At 44.2% G+C, this 19,934-nt stretch overlaps 1 protein-coding gene across 1 annotated transcript; it reads right to left on the bottom strand.

The window, feature by feature from the left end:
* Nucleotides 1-383: 383 nt before the first annotated feature.
* si:ch211-278j3.3 (E3 ubiquitin-protein ligase RNF19B) lies at nucleotides 384-17,644 on the bottom strand. Its single transcript, XM_060041113.1, has 10 exons — nucleotides 17,474-17,644; nucleotides 12,969-13,685; nucleotides 11,405-11,925; nucleotides 9,537-9,742; nucleotides 8,177-8,324; nucleotides 6,138-6,300; nucleotides 5,606-5,720; nucleotides 3,488-3,619; nucleotides 2,799-3,072; nucleotides 384-2,501 (listed from the first exon to the last, which is right to left on the bottom strand). Exons 2-10 carry the CDS (start codon nucleotides 13,119-13,121, stop codon nucleotides 2,189-2,191), a joined length of 2,025 nt encoding a protein of 674 aa, XP_059897096.1. The 5' UTR covers nucleotides 13,122-13,685; nucleotides 17,474-17,644; the 3' UTR covers nucleotides 384-2,188.
* Nucleotides 17,645-19,934: the final 2,290 nt, after the last annotated feature.

The following is a 19,934-nucleotide window of genomic DNA, read 5'->3' as shown; positions in this document are numbered from 1 at the left end:
AAAAAGGGCCCCATTTTATCATTTGTATTGAAGTAATAATGTTAAATTAGATAAGCCAGACAAATTTGTTTTTAATGTGATTGTTTGCTCTGTATACTGTAGGAAATGATCATTGTTGAAGATAACGCTATTTAATAATTATTATTAAGGATTGGCAGAATTCTTTGTTAATACATTGTCAGGACATTGGAAAATTAATAGAACAGGAAAAATTACCTGTATACTTGCGCCCCCTGCTGTTTAAATAAGTCACTACTTGCGCGGCGCCTTAATGGAATCTCATGAAATCTCTTCCATCATGAATCCATACACACATTGACACACAGAAAAGAAAAATGCAACAGGAGAATTCTGTCATTCACGTGACACATAACACATGGCAATCATCCTTCATGGTGAAATCTTTATTTCAGCACATCTCTGTCTGTTGAGATCATTTCACACACAGGAAGCTTAACAAATCATGTGTTTTCCCATGATTCCACTAGCAGGGGGTTATACAGAATAGCCTGGAATGGCATGCTGCTGTTGTAGTAGTAGTATTAGAAGTACTAGTTCGGTGCTCCGTGAGTATTTAAGAGGTTTTTTCTTTAGATTTTTGCACTTTTAGGTACTGCTAGCAGGGTTACCCTACTACTTGTTTCTGCTTTATGTTTCTGTTTGTGCGTGTGTCTGTGTGTCTTTGTGTACGTGTGCTGCATATATGGGTTAACCTGGATACACAGCAAGTAAATCATGCAGCTGTTTTGTTTGAACAAAAGTTTGCAGCTCTTGCTGCATCTAACTTCAGTAATATACTGCAATGGGTTTTGCGCTTTTTGACCCACAGGAAAAAGGAAAAAGCAAATCCTGTCTCCCAGAATTAAAAAAAGAAAGAAAACAAAATGGACACTGCTGTGGGTCTCTTTCCGGGAACACTGGACATAGATTCATAGTCAAAACCCTGGCCTTCTCCCCGTGTGTGGAAGACGTTGGACCTGGATCAGAGACCCCATCGTGATGTTTCATGAACACAAAAGCCATCACGTCCCCTCCTACCAACAGTCACCATCAGACAATGATACAGAACTCTCTGTAAATAATGCTTATGGAGCCATAACTGTCTGTGAGTGTATGGCATGGCTGAATGTTTGATATATATGTATATATAAATATGCTAAAGGAATGCTAGGATATGCACTCATTATTATCTCCCAACAATACTGTGAGAACTGGCAGTTCACCCTTTCTAACTGTTTGACCTTTCACTGACCTTGGGTGCGTACCAGTGGATTCTCATAGGTCTTATTATGGGATGCATTCAGATCAAACCAAACAATACATCGGTTTATATGTCCTCATGTGATTTGAAACGTGTTGTCGTGATGAGTTGAATGAACATTCCCGTCATGCTTTCGGTCGACTCACTTCCCATTTGGCCTGTTTTTAATCAATTCAGTAGGGTTGGGATGGCAACAAGGATGAGGATGACATAGCGCGAGGAGCAGGGATTAAATTGATTAGTATTATGGGATGCCGGGTAAGGTAGTACCTTTTTAAAAGAGCGCACATTAGGAGATAAATCGACAACAGGCGTATACCCACTGCACTAGTCTGCTTACATGCTTTCAGGGATATCTTTTTAATGTCATGTTCCACGTTCTTCCTGCAGAGGTTCGGCAGACGCCCATGAAGTCACTGCCCAGTTCTCCCCTCTGTCCAATTACACACACACACACGCACACACACACACACGCACGCACACGCACGCGCACGCACACACACGAACACACGCTCGTAAACACATGCAAATACACGCTCACATGGACACGCTCGCAGACTCACACACGCACCCACACACACACACACACACACACACACACACACACACACACACACACACACACACACACACACACACACACACACACGCAGACAAAAACACACACGCATGCTCATAAACACATGGAGACTCACACACACAGACACACACACACACACACACACAAATGCTCAAGCTCCTCCTTCACACTTTCCTCTCCTTCATAGGCCAAGGATAAAAAAGGCAACGGGTGGGATGGCCGATGCTACGTGCTCCTCTCAGGCCACGCCAGGCTGGGTTACACCGGTCCAGTGGTAGCCACAAAGACCCTTTGTTTCTCTGCAAAAAACCCAGTCGGGTATTCAACCCTGTGGGGTTGTGACGCCCTCACACTGCGTCAAGCTCAAAGACGGGCCAAAAAGTCCCCTCGGTCTCCCCTGCCTCCAACTTCTTGACTCCTCCTCCTCCTTCGTCTCCTCCTCCTCCTCCTCCTCCACTTCCTCCCCTGCCTCCTCCTGCTCCTTTCTTGTCTGCAGGTTCTGAGGCACACGGGTAGTCCTGGGACAGCGACTGGGGCCGGGAGTGTCCCAGGGACTCCACGGAGAGGCTGTGGCCGGACAGCACGCTGCTCAGGCTGGTCTGGCGCGCCCCCCTGGGGTGGGTCTCAATCTCCACCCGCACCTTAATACTGGTCCCATCTCTGTGGGGGGGGGGGGGGGGGGCAACCAAACAAACACCAGAAACGGAAGACACATAGAATTAGGGTTTAGGGTTAAGGTGTTGGGTTTAGGGGGTAGGGGTTAAGGTGAAGTGTTCAGGGTTCAAGGTTCAAGGTTTATGATTTAGGGTTCAGGGTTACACATAATTGTTTGGTTCACATGAAATATTACTAGCACTATCTAAACAGGCAAACTGTTCTTTGGATTATTATTGGCTGTGTAAATACAGTTGAACTTGCAGATTATACCCGAGAGGAGACTGAAGAAGCAAATCTTACCTTAAGGAGAAGGCTTGAGTGTCGCTCAGCTTGCCATCGGGCACCACAACCAACTCGCATTCTGATTGGCTAGCCTTCTGCAAGTATCCAGGACTTTCCGTGGCTTCCTCCAATCCTGTGCAGGCATTCACCTCGGGTGGTGCCGTGCTCGTACTAGGGAGCACACCCACTTCCTGTACACTGACTTTAACTTCCTGCAAGTGGGTGTTGCCAGGATTTCCCGGATTGTTTTGACCCGTCCAGTGGTCACTGACTACGTGAGAGAACAGAAGATCTTCAAGGGAAGTTGAAAGGCAGATCAGATCAGGCCGACACATCACATTGCATTAATCACATAATGCTGAACACGCTCAAAGGTGACATATTATACCGCAATGTGTGAGTGTGATTAGCCGTTACAAGCCGTTTTGAAAATCCGCCTCTTTGGACATCACAAGTGGGCGCGTCCACCTAGATGCGTGCTGGATAGATCAGTCTACCAGCCTACCCGGTGGACCGTAGCGAACGTTGCTCATCTATCCGTCGTACATCGAGTTGGACAGGCCCTCTTGTGATGTCACAAGAGGCACATTTTCAAAACGGCCTGTAACGGCTAATCACGCTCACACCTGATGGTATAATATATCCCCTTGAGGAAGACATTGGAGGAGCTGAGCTGGGCTACAGGGTGCGTGGGGCGCTGTACTCACAGCTAGCTAGGTCCTCCAGCTGGATCTTGTGTGAGTCGGGGGGGTCACCCTGAGGGCGGCACCAGCCGTTCCTACAAAGGGACATGGGGACCACCCCGTAGACATACGTCAGCATGAGGGGCACCCCCATACCTGGAAGGAAACACACGCGGTCAGCAACAGGGCTGGCACAGCGGCATGGTTGAATACTTTATTCTGATTGGTCGAAAACGTTCCATGGGTCTGCGTTATTTTTCCGGATTAACAGTTAAGAATCCATACTGAACTATCCAGGTGAACTATCGACCAGTTGCAGCTTTGACGCATAAAAACTCAAAGCGCTGTGGAAGAATATATAATTAGAGCCGATTAGGTTGAAAATAACGTTATGGATTAAGGTAACTCATACGAAATCGTTGTTCCAACTGTGGTATCAGGGGAATATACTGCTCCTGGGTGTCTCGTTGTTAATCCATATGATGCATCCAACACACAACACTCACAACAGAAGGCCCCCCCAAAGGAACATCTTAAACTTCAAAGCATCATTCTATACTAACCAAAATGTCTCTCGCTGATCTGTCACCAGTTAGATTGTTGATGTTGTTTATATATCCCGGGTTGGGAATTCAGGAAATCAGTCTAAATTGAATCAGAACTCCTTGAAATTGATATTATGATGTTGTAGTAGGGAATGACATTTCTACATTGATATAATATCAGTGGAAAAGTGTTAAAGAATGAAAACAATGTCTGTGCTATACACACTTCCGAGAGAGAGCGATCCCAGAGGAACTTCTCTTCTTTCCACTCTCATAACCTTCACCAATTTATTATCAGCAAAACTCACACGACCAGGTCTCACACTACCCCTCCCACCACCCACCTCCCTGGGATTGGATGGCTTGTGAATGAGCTGGGAATGTGGGAACACAGTGTAGTATACAGACCAAACAAACAAAAAGAGCTCATTAAGGCCGCTGGAGCTGGGGCGAAAGGCTGGGGCAACTATCTGAGGGCGACAAAAGAACAAGACACAGGACGAGGTGTGTGTGTGTGTGTGTGTGTGTGTGTGTGTGTGTGTGTGTGTGTGTGTGTGTGTGTGTGTGTGTGTGTGTGTGTGTGTGTGTGTGTGTGTGTGTGTGTCTGTGTGTGTGGGTGTGTGGGTGTGGGTGTGTGTGTGTGTGTGTGTGTGTGTGTGTGTGTGTTTGGTTGAGAGGTGGGGGGTTCATACAGACGCAAGGTCTCTCTCACCCCATGTCTGTTTACGAATAGTGGCCAATCACTGCAGCCATCGTTTAGTATCGCAAAGCATTGGTAATAAGGGCTGGATTAAATACCGGTAATAACTAATAAAACCCACCCACCATACGCACTAACATCCCCAAAATGTGGCCTGCAGACGAAAACGGCAACAACCAGACATGTTTAATAAAATCATGTTCACATTTTGTGAAGCTAAGAAGATTATACAGTGTGTGTGTGTGTATGTGAAAGTGTATGTGATTGTTTGTATGTCTGAGTCTGTGTGCGTGCTTGTCTATGTGTGTGTGTGTGTGTGTGTGTGTGTGTGTGTGTGTGTGTGTGTGTGTGTGTGTGTGTGTGTGTGTGTGTGTGTGTGTGTGTGTGTGTGTGTGTGTGTGTGTGTGTGTGTGTGTGTGTGTGTGTGTGCGTCCGGAATCCTGCACAGATGGAGCGCGGTCAGTGGTGGCTGAACTTGGCCCGCTGCAGGGTGATTACTCCTGAGAGGTACTTTCTTTGGTTCATCTACAAAACCCCTGACTCATCTCTTCTCAGAGCCTGGAGCATCCCTTCATCCTCCCAGCTAGACACTAGGCTAATGGCTAGCTCGGAGTGCCCCGTCCACCTCCCTGCTAGATGCTAGGCTAACGGCTAACTCTGAGTGCCCCTGCCACCTCCAGCTAGCCACTAGACACATGACCATATTTTGTTATACATATTCTATATATTCATACTATGTCATTAACGAGGGGGGGGGGGGGGGCTTTCTCCCCAGACTGTCTTCTACACAGACATTCGGGTTCAGAACCTTCCAGCTGAAAGTTGACCAAAAAGCTAACCCATAGCTATAGCAACATAATTCATTAGGTTAACGCTGTTGCTATGTATTTCTCTTACCCACGGTGATGGCTGCTATGACCGGCGACACAAACACTGACATCATCACTCCACTTGCCACGGTCAAATAATGCTTACTTCCTGAGATGTTGTTTTTTTTACAGCGACCATGAACCTGGAGAAAATAACATAAAAATATAGATATTTCATCATTCAGGTTTATTATTTATACAATTAAGTCTAATAAGGCTTATTGAGATGAAGTTTACAAGTTTTTAAGTTTTGGTTAATAACATTAAATACAAAACCTATATCAAATAGGTAAATCAAAACCTACCTACAAACATATTTAAACACTGTTCCACAACAAATCAATCCAACCTCATGTCCCACACTTTTCTTGAAAAACTACAATACAGAGTGCAACATAACGATGAAAAATCAGACCAATAGGGACCCATTGGAATGGTCAATTTACAACAAAGCATGCACTGCATGTTTACTAAAAAGTGTCAAATGTCAATCATGCGTGAATGTCTACTGGACCGTCCACTGTCTACCAGACAGTGAGACAGCTCCAGACAGCTTGTACCTTGCGGCCCATGTAGATGGGTATGCCCACTATGATGACTGGTATGGCTATCCCTGCGATCAGGGAGATGACCACTGGGGCCCCCAGCAGCATGCCCACCTGCCAGAGGACCTTACGTGTCTGGGACCAAGGCTTCTTCCCCCAGAAGGTACAGCCTGAGGGACTGAGAGAGAGACAGACGGAGGAGGAGGAGGAGGAGGAGAAGAAGAAGAAGAAGAAGAAGAAGAAGAAGAAGAAGAAGAAGAAGAAGAAGAAGAAGAAGAAGAAGAAGAAGAAGAAGAAGAAGAAGAAGAGATAGAGATGGAGGGGGGAGATAGAGAGAGAGTGGGAGAGAGTGAAAGAGGGAAAGAGAGATGGAGAATTAGTTTGAGGGAAAGAGAGATGGAGAAAAATTTCCATGTGTACAAATACGAAAAAACAGGCACAATTAAATTAGTTTTAATCAAGAATTGAAAAGTTAAAGTGAGATGAGGGTGAAAATCACAGCTCGTGAACAGCACCCTTGGGCCAAATTATCTGGCTGGCCTACATAAGAAAATATCTAACCCATTGTCCTTGTCTTCCACTGTGTGATCTCATCCACATATGACCTGTTAAGCTTTTTCCATCTGCTTGCTTGATCATGGATTCCCTAGACTTAATGTCACTTTGAGACCCTAGTTAAGTGTTCAGAATAATGCTTCTGTACTGCTCTGCTTCCTGCCTCTCAGATGGCAGATTTACTGTTTACATCTACGCTTCATGGAGATAAAAAGAGCCCTCAGGACATTTGTGGTAATCTATAGGGCACAGCTCTCCTTCTAATGTACTAGCAACTGTTGGGCCGTGTCTCCATTCATGGCTTGGTAACATAAAAGCATAAAACACAACCAAAAGTAAAATTGTTAATGTAAAGATTTTTTAAATGTTTGTTAATTCGTATGTTTGAACCATTTTTATTCAAAGTAAGTCAAAAAATCGTAGGAAGGTGAAAAATAGATGTAATCTTTTAAATGCTATCTATTATGTTATTCATCATTTATCAATTTCACCTTTTCATCAGCTAATATTAAGAAACTGCAGGCTAAAACGTGAAAAGTGATTCCAAATGAGCAAACCTTTCACCTATTCACTTTCATCTTTTCAGATGAATGAAGATTTATTTTTTTATGAGCTACTTCTGCTCATAAAGACAATCATCTCCAAAAGCTTGAGTTGCAATTGCTGCTGCAGCATGGAAATGTTGGGTCCGACAGAGCAAATTAATTGATTAGTCAGCAGAAGCTCTTGTGTCCATGACTGGAAAAATCAATGTGTGTCTAGCTGAACCCGGTCGCTTTGAAGCCATGCAGTTTGATAAAAGATTACATAGACATGATGAATCGCTAAAAGGCTCTTTGTTAAGCCATCACACAGTGCCAACCTTCATCCGTTTGGGAATTTGATGTTTAATTTGATTAATTTAATGTAAACACCTGCATTCTGTATGTATTGCATGCTATCTGGGTTTCTTGGTTCTGAGAAAAACATTGAATATCTGCCTTTCAAGGAGCCCAGGTTGCAGAAAATGTCCATGGGTAAGACTAAATAAGATGGCTAGATTAGCTTGTCGTCAATGAGGAAATCTGTCTTTTACAAAATATATATTAATAAAATTGAAATGATTTATTGCCCATTTAAACCACTCAGTATGTTTGATGGGCACTATATTAATAACTTTACCTTGCCTTTTCTGAACTATCTTTGTCTTTTAATTGATTTATGAGTGATTGGGAGTTGTGCCGTTTATCTGTTTACGTTAACAGGCTCTGGGAACAACGACAACTGCAACTTCTCCTTAATGGAGCACACGAAGACATCCATCTGAGTCCTGCTGACACAAGCACGGCCAGAGCCATGGATATCTTAGGTAGTGCAGGTCGGTGACCTACTACATTAAACCGCCAGCAGCACTGATACCTGAGGTAGCGCACGTCGGTGATCTCCTGAACTGATACCTGAGATAGTGCACGTGACTCATACCTGAGGGAGTGCACGTCGCTGATCTCCTGAACTGGTACCTGAGGTAGTGCACGTCGGTGATCTCCTGCATGCACAGCCAGCAGAACTGGCAGGCGCACACGGTGCAGTTCATGCGGTTGCAGCTGCCATCGTTGGTCTTCATGATGTAAGCGCCGCAGCGCGGGCACGCCTTGATCTCCTCCGCATCTATGGCAACCGACGGGGGAGGAGGGAGGGGGAGGGAGACATGTGCTTTTACATTATGGTTCAACACTTAGCTTTTGGTTAACATGCTATGTCTTTACCGGTGTTTTTATTCTTTGCATGTAAACATGTGTTGACTATTATATTACACTATTATTTTAATTTTTATTTTCCTCTTTTGTCTTTTAGTGATTCTGAATGGCGTTTATGTTTCAAGGAGGCTTTATAAATACATTTGCCTTGCCTTAGTTAGACAGTGGGGCATACTGTATGTGAATGAAAATGAAAGGCAGCTTTGAATTGTACAAACTTCCTTCCTACAATATAATTCCTTATAGTCTGTATGTGAATAATAAAGGAGCCACTTTGTGAATGGGAGGACTAGAGAGGGTTCCACCATGAATGTAGGAACAGGGTCATCTTTCAGCTTTATTCTCCGGCACATTGATTGAAAAAGGAGTAGCATCGGTCGCTGATGGCAATGACATGGTTGAGCCCTAGGTGTCTGCAACAGCACAAGCTAGTAGACTGATAATTTAAGATAATAATAGGTACATTGTAAAAAAAGAATAAGAAAATGTCTCTTTCCTGTGTGTCTTTACTTTCCCGACTATAAAGGCCTGTGAAACTGATTAAAGAATAGATTATGAATGCGTAACTAACTAATAATAATATATTCCAACTTGCAATGATTTTTATCACAATAGCGGACAGGGTGTGAACCTAAATATAGGCATATGTATGCCTAGATTTTTTATAAAACATATAGTTCCGGTCCTTGATTTTGATTGTCTCAAAGCCATTTTAAAATACTCTCATATAAACACACACCTGTTACCACATAATAATCAATTGTTCAATTAATTGTTAGCATTAAAGCGCCAACAATTTCAAAGTATGCCTGTGTTGCTTGGCAACCTCTTAGTAACCGTTTTAGTAACTATAGTGAGTTACTGTAGACCACGTCCTCCGCTTCTACCCTAGTTCATCATGTCTGCCCTTATAATTCATAGATTCAAATAACTTCCAATTTCTATCCCACACCACTTGAAACCGTCTGATATGATCTAAATCTGCCTTGACATGTAACACGTTGTGTCGGCGTGAACCTCTTTAGGTTGGATATTTCCTGCCTTGTTTGTCCACTGCCTTCTCCTCCTTGAACTTGCACGGCCCGCTTTGACATTTTGACAACAATTCAGTGTGAAGGGCTACCTCCGCTGGGGTCCTCGTTGAACACGTAGAGCGTGGAGCCGTCATGGCCGCCCGACGTGTGGCGGGCGCGCTGGCGCCTGGCCTGGTCACACGTCTGGTCGGGGTGCCACAGCTGGCGGCAGTGGTAGCAGAACTCTGTGTCGCATCCCTCGCGCCCGCAGCTCAGCTTGGGACACTCGGCGCATCCGTAGGCGATCACCGCGTAGCTGCGGACGGGCGCGGAGGGAGCAGCGGTGGGAGGTCAGAATCGCTGGCGTATGTTTGGGCTGGTTCTGGTGTCACATGGGTCAGGACTTCCGTGACTTCAGACTGAAGGGAAACCCCTCCAGTGCACTGTGCTCACGTTGATCAGAGAGTAACCAGAACTGATATGTTTTTTGTTTTTTTTTCTAAATGTCGCTCAAAGAATCGACTGCATTCACATTGATAAATAATTAATACACACAAACAAACTAACAAAGTATTTACCGTAACACCAAGAAAAACAACACATTCTAGATTATTCGGAGAGCCAACGTAATCCGTGGCTAAGCTTCTGTCACTAAGACCTCGAGGAATGTGTGTTAGAGACATATTGGGGCTCTGATTTAGTAGCTTACGCAACACACAGACACTTCAAACGCTGTGCGTGTGTGTGTGTGTGTGTATGTGTGCGTCTCAAGTCAAGACCCAAACTAAGACCTGATGGCATGCATTCTAATTCAGATTTTAATAATTTAGAAGCACTCAAATAAACAAAAATAAGTACTGCGCTGTGATAGTTTTTTAGGTACACACGATGAGTGACACGTTGGAGGTCTTTGTATATATAGTCAGCTGTTGCTTCAGATGGATTAGCATATAGGCTTGGACTACAAAATGCATGACATCATCATGAGTACTGAGGAGCAGGGGAGACAGCCAGTCTACTGTTCCCGACTCCAAACTGTCTCGCACACACACACATACACAATAACACAAAGATGCACAGACACACAAACACACACCCTCAAACACAGATGCACGGACACACACACACACACAGCATCGCAAACATGACACATAGTCAATAATGTTAAACCGTACATGCGTCCAAAACACACACAAACGCACGCACACCCACACACACACACATACACAAACACACACACACACATACACACACACACACACACACACACACATACATACACACATGCACACATTCAAACACACCCACAGATATTGGAGTTTCCAGTCATGCTGATGATCGCACACTATCTCTTATTACGGCCTCTTATTATCAGCACATCAGTATAAGCTCAGAACAAAGCTTCCATATTATCAAAGTTTTTCCCTCCACAGCCTTGCATATAGTGCTGTATTTGTGTCTCAAGTTCTCATAGATATTTGTGGATTTCTTAATTTATTTAAATGCATATATATCGTCCATGTGTGTGCTTCTTACGTGAAAGCCAAGATTAATGGTCCTGCTTCAAGATGATTGAAATTATAGGGTAGGGATCGTAAATTAACTATGAATAATTGATGAGGCGCTTTTACAGGCAACTCACAGGTAGGGTGAGTGAATATTAACTAGTTATAGGCTGCGGACAGTGTGGAGGGAAGGAAACCCAGAACCTTTAATATCTCATCTCAAGTGAAGAACCCATGCTGCTTTCAAGCTCTTGACCAGATGCCAAATAGCACTATCCTTGTCACGAGGGCGTAGCTAAAAAACCTCGCAGACCTTTCATTGTCAAATGCAATCCTTAGGAAGCTAACGATCGGACACAACTGCTCCGACATCGGATAGCATGACGCAATAACAAACATCATAAGCATTGTTAAAGCTCTCCTGATCCTTCAGAACCGGATGGATCCGGCCTACGGTTCTGCGAGGGGCTCACCTGCAGTCGGGCGCCGGGCACCAGCGGGTGTCGGGGTCGTTGGCCAGGAAGCGCCTCAGCTGGTACTCCTCAAAGCGCTCCAGCAGCGCCCGGTCGTCGAGGACGGCGCGCACGTCCGACGGCGCCAGCGGCTCGGCGCACTGCGGGCAGGCGATGCCCACGCGGCTCTCTGAGATCTCGATGCGCAGGTACTGCCGCAGGCAGTCGGAGCAGGCCCGGTGCGAGCAGGACGAGAGGCGGGGGAAGTGGCGGCGCGGCTGGCTGAGCAGGCACAGCGGGCACTCCTCCAGGTGCTCGTCCAGAAGCTGCTCCTGGCCGGAGGAGGACAGGGACAGGACGTCGGCCGAGCCGCCGCCGCCGCCGTCGACGTCCACCCCGGCGCCGCCGTCTGAGCAGCACTCCCCCGCGGGGAACGCTTCCTCGCCGCTCCCATCGTCGGCTTTTGTATCGACTCTCACGTCTGCTCCATCCGTCACCGGAACGCAGAGTTCAACGGCGGTGCTTGTTGAGAGGTTCTCCTCCTTCAAAACAAAAGCGTAATTTTAACATCTACAAATCATAAGAAAACACCTCATGCAATGCTTACTTAGCTTTAGCCAAAACTATAGCCAAGCATATAGTATATTTGGTATTGACTCCACAAAACTTTTGCTTTAATTGTACAGAGGGAGTGAGTAAAATAAGGAAAACAGACAAGTCGTCCAATAACAGCTAGCTAAGCTGAGTGCAAAGGGGGACATGTAGTTAGTTGCTACTCTGTTTCTTGGCAACAGAATTGGTATAAATTGCTCTGTAATTAGGACCAACACTCTAATGGATGGGAGCTAGAGCTGGAGGCCTGCACGCTAACAATGTACCGGTTAATCATCTACAAATTGCCCCAGACGTTACAGAACCATCACGCAAGAGGACCACTTGTTTTTCATTTTTTCGAAAACTTAAAAGTTATCCTGGTATACACTCTGGTATCCTGAAATACTTTAAAACACAGTAATATCTGCCAAAGGAAGAAAATACCAAAATACACCTGGTTGCCAGAAAGGGGAAAAAATGAACTTCCTTATGTAGTTCACGCAGCCCACATTTCTTTTGAGATTCCTCGCATATTTGATCCTCCTCCCCCTAGAAAGTAATAGTAAGTTCTGTCTTTCCCTCTGTACTCATTCTACTTCATTGTTTGCCAATCCTGGGATTGCCTGAAATGCAAGTGGGTTCGCAAGAGATTTCTGGCTTATAAACCAAAGATATCTGAAGGTACATTTTTGTATTCAAAGGTTTTGAACAATAAAGGTCCCTTGCGTGCAAAACCACCTGTCTAATGATTAATATCCACGAGAAAACTACAACTACTACCTTCTTCACTCAGACATCGATATTACAAGCATATTCAGTTTCATATTCCCGGTTCAAAACGGGAGCAAAAGCTCAACATTGCACGAAGTTGGTGTCGCAAGAACTTATAGCGAGGTCAAAGCCAAAAGAAAGTGTGTGTGAACCATTGCTTTAGTCTATATCCCTTCACCAACCAACAACACTACTACACAATGATAAAAGCCAGGCCTACCAGCTGTGGATGGTCGCTGGGTGTGAGGGTGATGACCACCTCGTCCTTTGGCCAGACTTCCGCAGGCTTTTCTGGCCCGGGCTCTGGCTTGGGCTTCCGGCTGAAGAAGTTAAGGAAGCTAAGGTGCCCCGTCTGCTGCTTGGGTCTCCTCATGGTCTGGAGCGGGGGCCCGGGATGCTGTGGTGAGGCGGTTCTGAGACCATGAACACAAGGCCACCATGTGTGTGTGTGTGTGTGTGTGTGTGTCTGATGCCGCCTGTGTTGTCAAGTGTGTTTGATTGTGTGTGTTTATCTCTGTGTCTTCTGCCACATATTCTTCTCCAAGTTTGTGTTTGTGTGTATGCGTGTTACTGTTTGGTTGTGTGTTTGTGTGTGTGGCCGTGTCAACTCAACCTTGGCACAGCTCAGCGTTGGAGGACGGACGTCGGCTGTGCCGTACAAGGGAGGGCGAGCGAGAGAGAAAGAGAGAGAGAGACGACCGCGAGGAGGAGAACATCTCCGGAGAGCGATTGGAGTCTCGTTTAGGTGTTTGTCCTCCTTCTTCTTCTTCTTCTTCTTCTTCTTCTTCTTCTCCTTCTTCTCCCTCTCTCTTTTTGTCTCTTGCTCTTCCTCCCCCGCCTTCACCAAACGTCTCTCAAGTCGTCCAAAGTGCTAGGCCGAGAGATGGCACCTCTTCCTCACTGGTCTCTGACGGGTTAGCAGTGTCTTTGCCCGCAACTGAAAAAAAATAATATATATGTTACAGCTCGTTACAGATTGGGGTTTCACTTGCCAAACTGCAAGAGACATTATTGCGTTATACACAATAGGCTAAATGAAATACCATATAGGAATGTTTCACTGTAGGATACTAGTCAAAGAAACGTAGAACATTTGGAAAACATTCATCTTGAATGTTGAAAGTGGCCAATGAAACATGAAAGGACCCCTGCACTCTTAACATTCTGCCATGGATCTATTATACAGCTTGATGCAAACTAAAGAGAATTGCAGCAAATTGAGATCCACGTCATTCGGGAGAGGGCAGGGGGTTAGCTATCTTGCCTACAGGTAAGGGTGGACATGGACATTAAAACCACTATCTTTAGGCTTGGTAATGAATAACCTTATATCCTGACACCCCTCTAGATGTAACAAATACAGTGCCGTTTACGGGGCTCAGTTAAAAAACGTAGGAATAAGTTATTTAAATGTGTTAGAAAGGGACCCGATAATGACACCTGATCTTACAATTTATTCTCATAGCCTCACATTCATCTGTGTTATGTTTAAAGTAATTTGTTCATGCAGTAGATTTTCAGTTTTTTAAGCCTAAAGTGTAGTTACAAGTGTATAAGGGTTTGAAACCTGTAACCTTTCATTCATAATCAAACTAGATACAGAAACAAATGATGACCTTCAACAATTGTCGTAAACAAGGGATATTTGCTTTAAGAGATATGACGACTTAGCCCACTGCCCTTCAAACTACAATGCTGTGTGATGCACTACTTCAGGTGCAGCCCTGACTGGAGCAACAGATGTCAACAACATCACCAAACGCTGCTTTCTACTTCGGCGGTGGAGCACAACAAACGATTTTGACGTTGGCAACTTTGCAGACAGTCAAACGTGTTGAAGCAGCCTACAGGTCAGGTGCAAACCGGGTCAGAGCCAGAACCCTTCAGCTCAGGAGTCCAGCACCTTCACCAATAGACTAAAAGGTCAGGCGGTCGATACAGAGAGACGAGCAATGAGCCAAACAAAGGCTATAAGGTGTTTGAGGCTTAGCTTAGGAGGCACAGAAAAAGACGCATGGTGCAAGTAGACAGCAAGACAGTGAGCCCCTTCTGGTTCCACGAGCAACATGCTTGACTAATGACATCTTCCATTCAGAAAGACACCCAAGCGATTAATACTGTGACAAAGACATTACCAAGTGCGAACTACAATTCAAAGGATTCTTCTTCATTGTCTCATTGATTATAAAGCACACCATCACAGAACCATCACAGGAGGAATAAGAGAGCATGTGACAAATTGAACCAACCCCATGTCAAATAAAAATGATGGGGAGTGCTGATGTGCAAAGGGGATACAGACTTCAGCCATTTTTGGATATGTCTCCCAAATATAACTGCACGCAGCCTACACACAACGTTGAAGCGACAAGGAATGTCATAATTACGTTCGTGTTGTTCTTGGTTTCACTGAACGGATCATTTCTGCAGAACATTCAGATTTCCCGGAAGAAGCTTGTTCCACACCACAAACGTCTGCGTTTTGGAAAAAAGTTCCAGCACAGGATCCTTAAGACACCGACCAAGAGAGGAAGGCATAAAATAATGTGGTGTGTATTTATAGAAAGAAAACCTCCCACACGTTCACATCAAGGGACTGCCCAGGCAACACACATACACGTGCAATTATATACTGTGGACATGGAGCAAAGTATTTATGTTGTGAATCCGAAAACATGGTTATTTTGTGAACCGTAGAGCAGAACTAGGCCTTCACACGTTGACAAACATCATTTTCACACGTTTGACTATGAAATAAATCTGACAAATCTGAAAATGACGTAACCGGTGTTACAATTCCAAAATCATAACCAACACGGCTTGCAGGATTACTGAGGTTTAAAGGGCAAACACAAAATCCACCCTCAAACTTTGTCCTAATAACAACTGTATGTCATTGGAAAAAAATACAAACAAAAAGCAAAGGACAGCTACTCGTTTTACTTTGAAATTGACACAGATAAGGTACATTTTCTGGAATAAAAGTAAAATCGACCTTGTGGTTACAGTAAGTGCCCGTGAAACACTGCACGAGGAGAATGGCAGATATAAGGCTGGTGTTTTGTTTGTCGCAGAACGGGGCCAAGGGTAGAGGTCTACGGAGTATTAGGTAACCATGCTAGCAAATAGGAGGTAAAAGCCAGTTAATGTGGAATTAGGGCCCATGGGACAAACCCTTTCTGGAAGCCAGGGGATATTTTTTTGGATATTTACCAGCCACCATTTGTCAGATGAGGGTTTAAAGCAAACTTCTTCTATTTGTGTCATCAGGCTGCCTGTTGTAGGCCTAGCTGGGTCATTCTACATAAATACATATTTACTACTAATTTAGTACATTTACAATAGTTCTTAAACCCAAACTGCTATTTTGAGTTATCCAGGACTATATAAAAACAGTTTTTGTTTTAAAAAAATAATTACCACCGACACCTTAGAAAATGTTGAAAATAAATTAAATATCTTTCTGGGATGACAGGAAAGCTAATGTACAGGAGCAGCAAGGGGCCATAAAGAGAGATAGGACTGGACTAGGACAAGAGCAAGATGGACACTGAATATAAACCAATGACCCACTAACCTCAGCCTGAAGATGTGGCAACAGCACAGCCAACGTCAATACAAGACTCTGTGGATAAACTATATTTGTTTTGTAACACTTTTTTTAACCACATTTTTCTAGTTTGTTCTTGCCTCTTCCCTCTCTTTCTTTCCCAGCCACCAGAACCCTTTAATTCACACTCAACAATACGTTTCTACAATAACTCATTCACAAATAGCAACACAGCAAAACACAAGAACAAGAAAAGAAGAAAACTCTACCTGCTTCATAGAATATAACTCAAAATAAATAAAGGCGAAATGTTTACAAAATCTGTGATCAGAACTACATGATATAATGCATGAATACGGTTATAAATAAATAAACGAAGGTTTCAGGCATGTGCTTCATTTTCTCGTGGATGTATATATAAAAGGACGAGACACAACAGCAAGCTGTTGCTATGCAATCCGATGACCAAAGGTCAGTTTTCACGATGAGTTCTTCCGTCTCGGGGAGAGGGGGAGAGGAGGAGGAGGAGGAGGAGGAGGTGGATGGGGAGGCATGGCGATACACCATATTAAATATCTCTTCACTGGACAGCAGCCCACATCAGCAATGCGGCTTTCAGGAACCGTGAAAAGCGACCTCAAACTCAGAGAAGCCACACACACCTCGTGTGGGCTATGAGTCCTGCAGCATCCTTATGCAATTCTCATCACTTTGGCTCCATCGTGCAATAAAATATAGGCTTATTCCCTGATATAATAAATAACGCGCATATAGGTTTTCCAACGATTAAGGTACATTGAGTAGATTAAAACCCTCTTTATAAACAAAATAAATTTTACAGCCTTCACGTTTGCCTACATACAACTTAATGCGGTATCTAAAATAAACGACGGTTTCCGCAACGCTCTCGGACTTATGAAGGGAAACATCCACTTAAATTATTCAAAGGGGGTATGGGGTCTGTTCAGGGCATCAGTGGGCTATTGCAGGGGAGTGGCAAGGTTAACAGGCTATGGACATTGTTGTCAATTTCCAGAAAACATTGTCGGCCATCAGCTACAAACAACGCGTACAGCGCAGTGCATGAGCGCAAGACCGCTCACAAAGCGTGAACGTATTTTTTTAAGGAACGCACTATTGTAAAAACCCATCTTGTTACGTAAACAGTGCCTTACCTCTTCCCTGGCGCGTTGTGTCTCTGTGTGTGTGCAGTGTGTTGAATCGACCACTGGCTCCTCCCCCTTCAGCACCACGGCACGGTGACAGAATCCCCTGCCTTTAATATCCGAGCAGAAACGAGCAGCGAGGTGGATTCTGTAGGGTGGCACCGCCACGGCCAGAGAGAGACGGGCCTGCGTGACGTCCTCCCCATCCACTGTAAAAAAGCAGTGCGCGACATGAGAGGAGGCTCACTGCAGAGACTCCAACCAATAGGATGACGCAGAAATCAAGGATCCCCCACCAAACATAAACAGGAACGCTCCAGTTAGAAAAAAAATAAAATAAAAAATAAAGCATTCTTGGGTGTATTTTCTCATGTCTTTCTTTTTTCCCCCGAATAGCCCACGGTCAATGTAAGTTGCAAGACAGGCCCTCAGGCTAAGTAACAACTGAAAGGCCTTTATGATATTTTATATAGCATGTGCACGGATGCGAAAGGCAGCTTTGAACCGTTTTTTTTGAACAGTTAAAGCTAGGGTGGGTAATTTCTTTACTGTAATATTTGGCAAAACTGTCCTAATAGCCAGTCAGCTATATGTAGGTGAAGTGCTCTGAGAATATCTGCTCATAACATTGCTCTCCCCTGCCTCTGTGGGCCGCACCCAAAAATTGCCACCGCTCATGTACACTTTGACCAATCCGAGCGAGGCTCCGATTCTCCGTTCTTATTGGCTGTGGGACTGTCCGGTCACCTTGGCAACGACGTTGGTGCGTCCCTGCGTGAGCGTTCACGAGCCTAGCGGTCTGACAGTTTTGTACTACTACGGCGGACAACAAATGAATAGCCGTGTCTTCATCAACGGCCCATAAATTTCCCATTCCCCGGATACCATCAACTAACACCACTAAGACAGAGAAAAAAAGAGGAAAGACACTTGTTGAAAGGACAGCTACTAAAAGGGAGGCGGAGAGAGCTCGAAATAAAACCAGAGTAAACATCGGCGTGGCTTATGAGCGATGGAGAGAGTTACGTGACCGGAGAAACTTAAAATCGGACGCTGAGATGGCTATATTTCTTATAGACAGGTAAGGAATTGTGCTATCCCTCCATGGTATATTGCGATGAATATGTAAAGTGTCGGCTGGTATGGTTTTTTACTAAGCAAAGCCACGATAACCGTTACATTACGGTTCTGTAATGTAACCATTTCAATACGGTTCTGTAGGATGTCTTGCATCAGCCGATGGTTCTTTTCCCGGTCCGTTTTATAGGTTAGTTATGGTCACACCAACCCTGGCTGTCGGAATAACACAGAGATTGTGCTAACACGTGGCCTAGGCTTCAACTCAACTGTGGATAATGTCCGAGTCACGTTTGTATAAAAGCTACGTTGACACAACTGCCAATATAAGCACTGCGAGGGAAGTCTAGCATATGATATTCCATGTATTGTTATAACGTTGTTGCAAGCTAGCAGCAGCCTAGCTCAGTTTCGCGATCGCTTTGAAGTGACGGTTTCCTTGTGTGTAATCTGGCTTTCTGTGTTATTTTAACAAATATATATATTTTTTCAGCACAGAACTGTACATACACAATGATGGACAACGACAGTAAAGAGATCATATCGATTGTCAATATTGATAAGAGGGAGACCTAGAAGAATTCTGTTATCATGGAGAAGGAGGTTTTGTTTTTGTTTTTTTTGTTTTTTTTGTTTTGTTCTTATGCTAACGAACTACAGTTGCAATTAGTTTGCTATCTTGCTTGGCTGATACAGCTACCTTTCTTAGGCCTACCAGCGCAATGGCAATGATTTTAAGATAACATACATGGTATGTCTGTGAGTAAGATGTTGATGCTATATATGTACTTATGTAGCAATCAGCACTAATGTTTAATTACCTCGGAATCGGACATGGTGTTTCGTCTTCCTATCAATGTAACTGAATTCACATGAACGCGCATAACTGACGTTCGGTGGGAGGAGCTACAGCAGGTAGCGTGGCAGGGACGGGCCAGAGAGTACGCGACGGAATCTCAACGGCTGTTTTCTCCAAAATCGCCCACCCTAGCTTTAATTGCTGCACTATTTTCCTAGGGAGAGGAGAGGAGAGGTGAGATGAGGTGGAGAGGAGAGGATGAATAAGAATTATGAATAACTCTAATTGTATTCGTACATTTATTGTTAAGATAAAAAGAAAAGAAACAGAAGACAACATGTAATTTACAATACACTGTACAGTAGGCCTACATTCAGTCAACTATTACCAATACCAACATATTGTTTCTGGTTCTCGGATGTTAAAATAGTGGATAATAACTATTTATAAATGAATATCTATATTTAAACCATTATGACACGCCCAACTACCGTTGTTCCAGTTTTGACGACTTATGCGAATGAATTCATCTGTTTTTGTTCATTTTATTGCCCGATCTTAGAACTACAACTCCCATGATGCATTGGACCAGAC

The sequence above is a fragment of the Gadus macrocephalus genome, chromosome 21 (genome assembly GCF_031168955.1).
Source record: "Gadus macrocephalus chromosome 21, ASM3116895v1".
In the NCBI taxonomy this organism is placed as follows: domain Eukaryota; kingdom Metazoa; phylum Chordata; class Actinopteri; order Gadiformes; family Gadidae; genus Gadus; species Gadus macrocephalus.
This window is presented reverse-complemented; position numbering and strand designations above follow the sequence as displayed.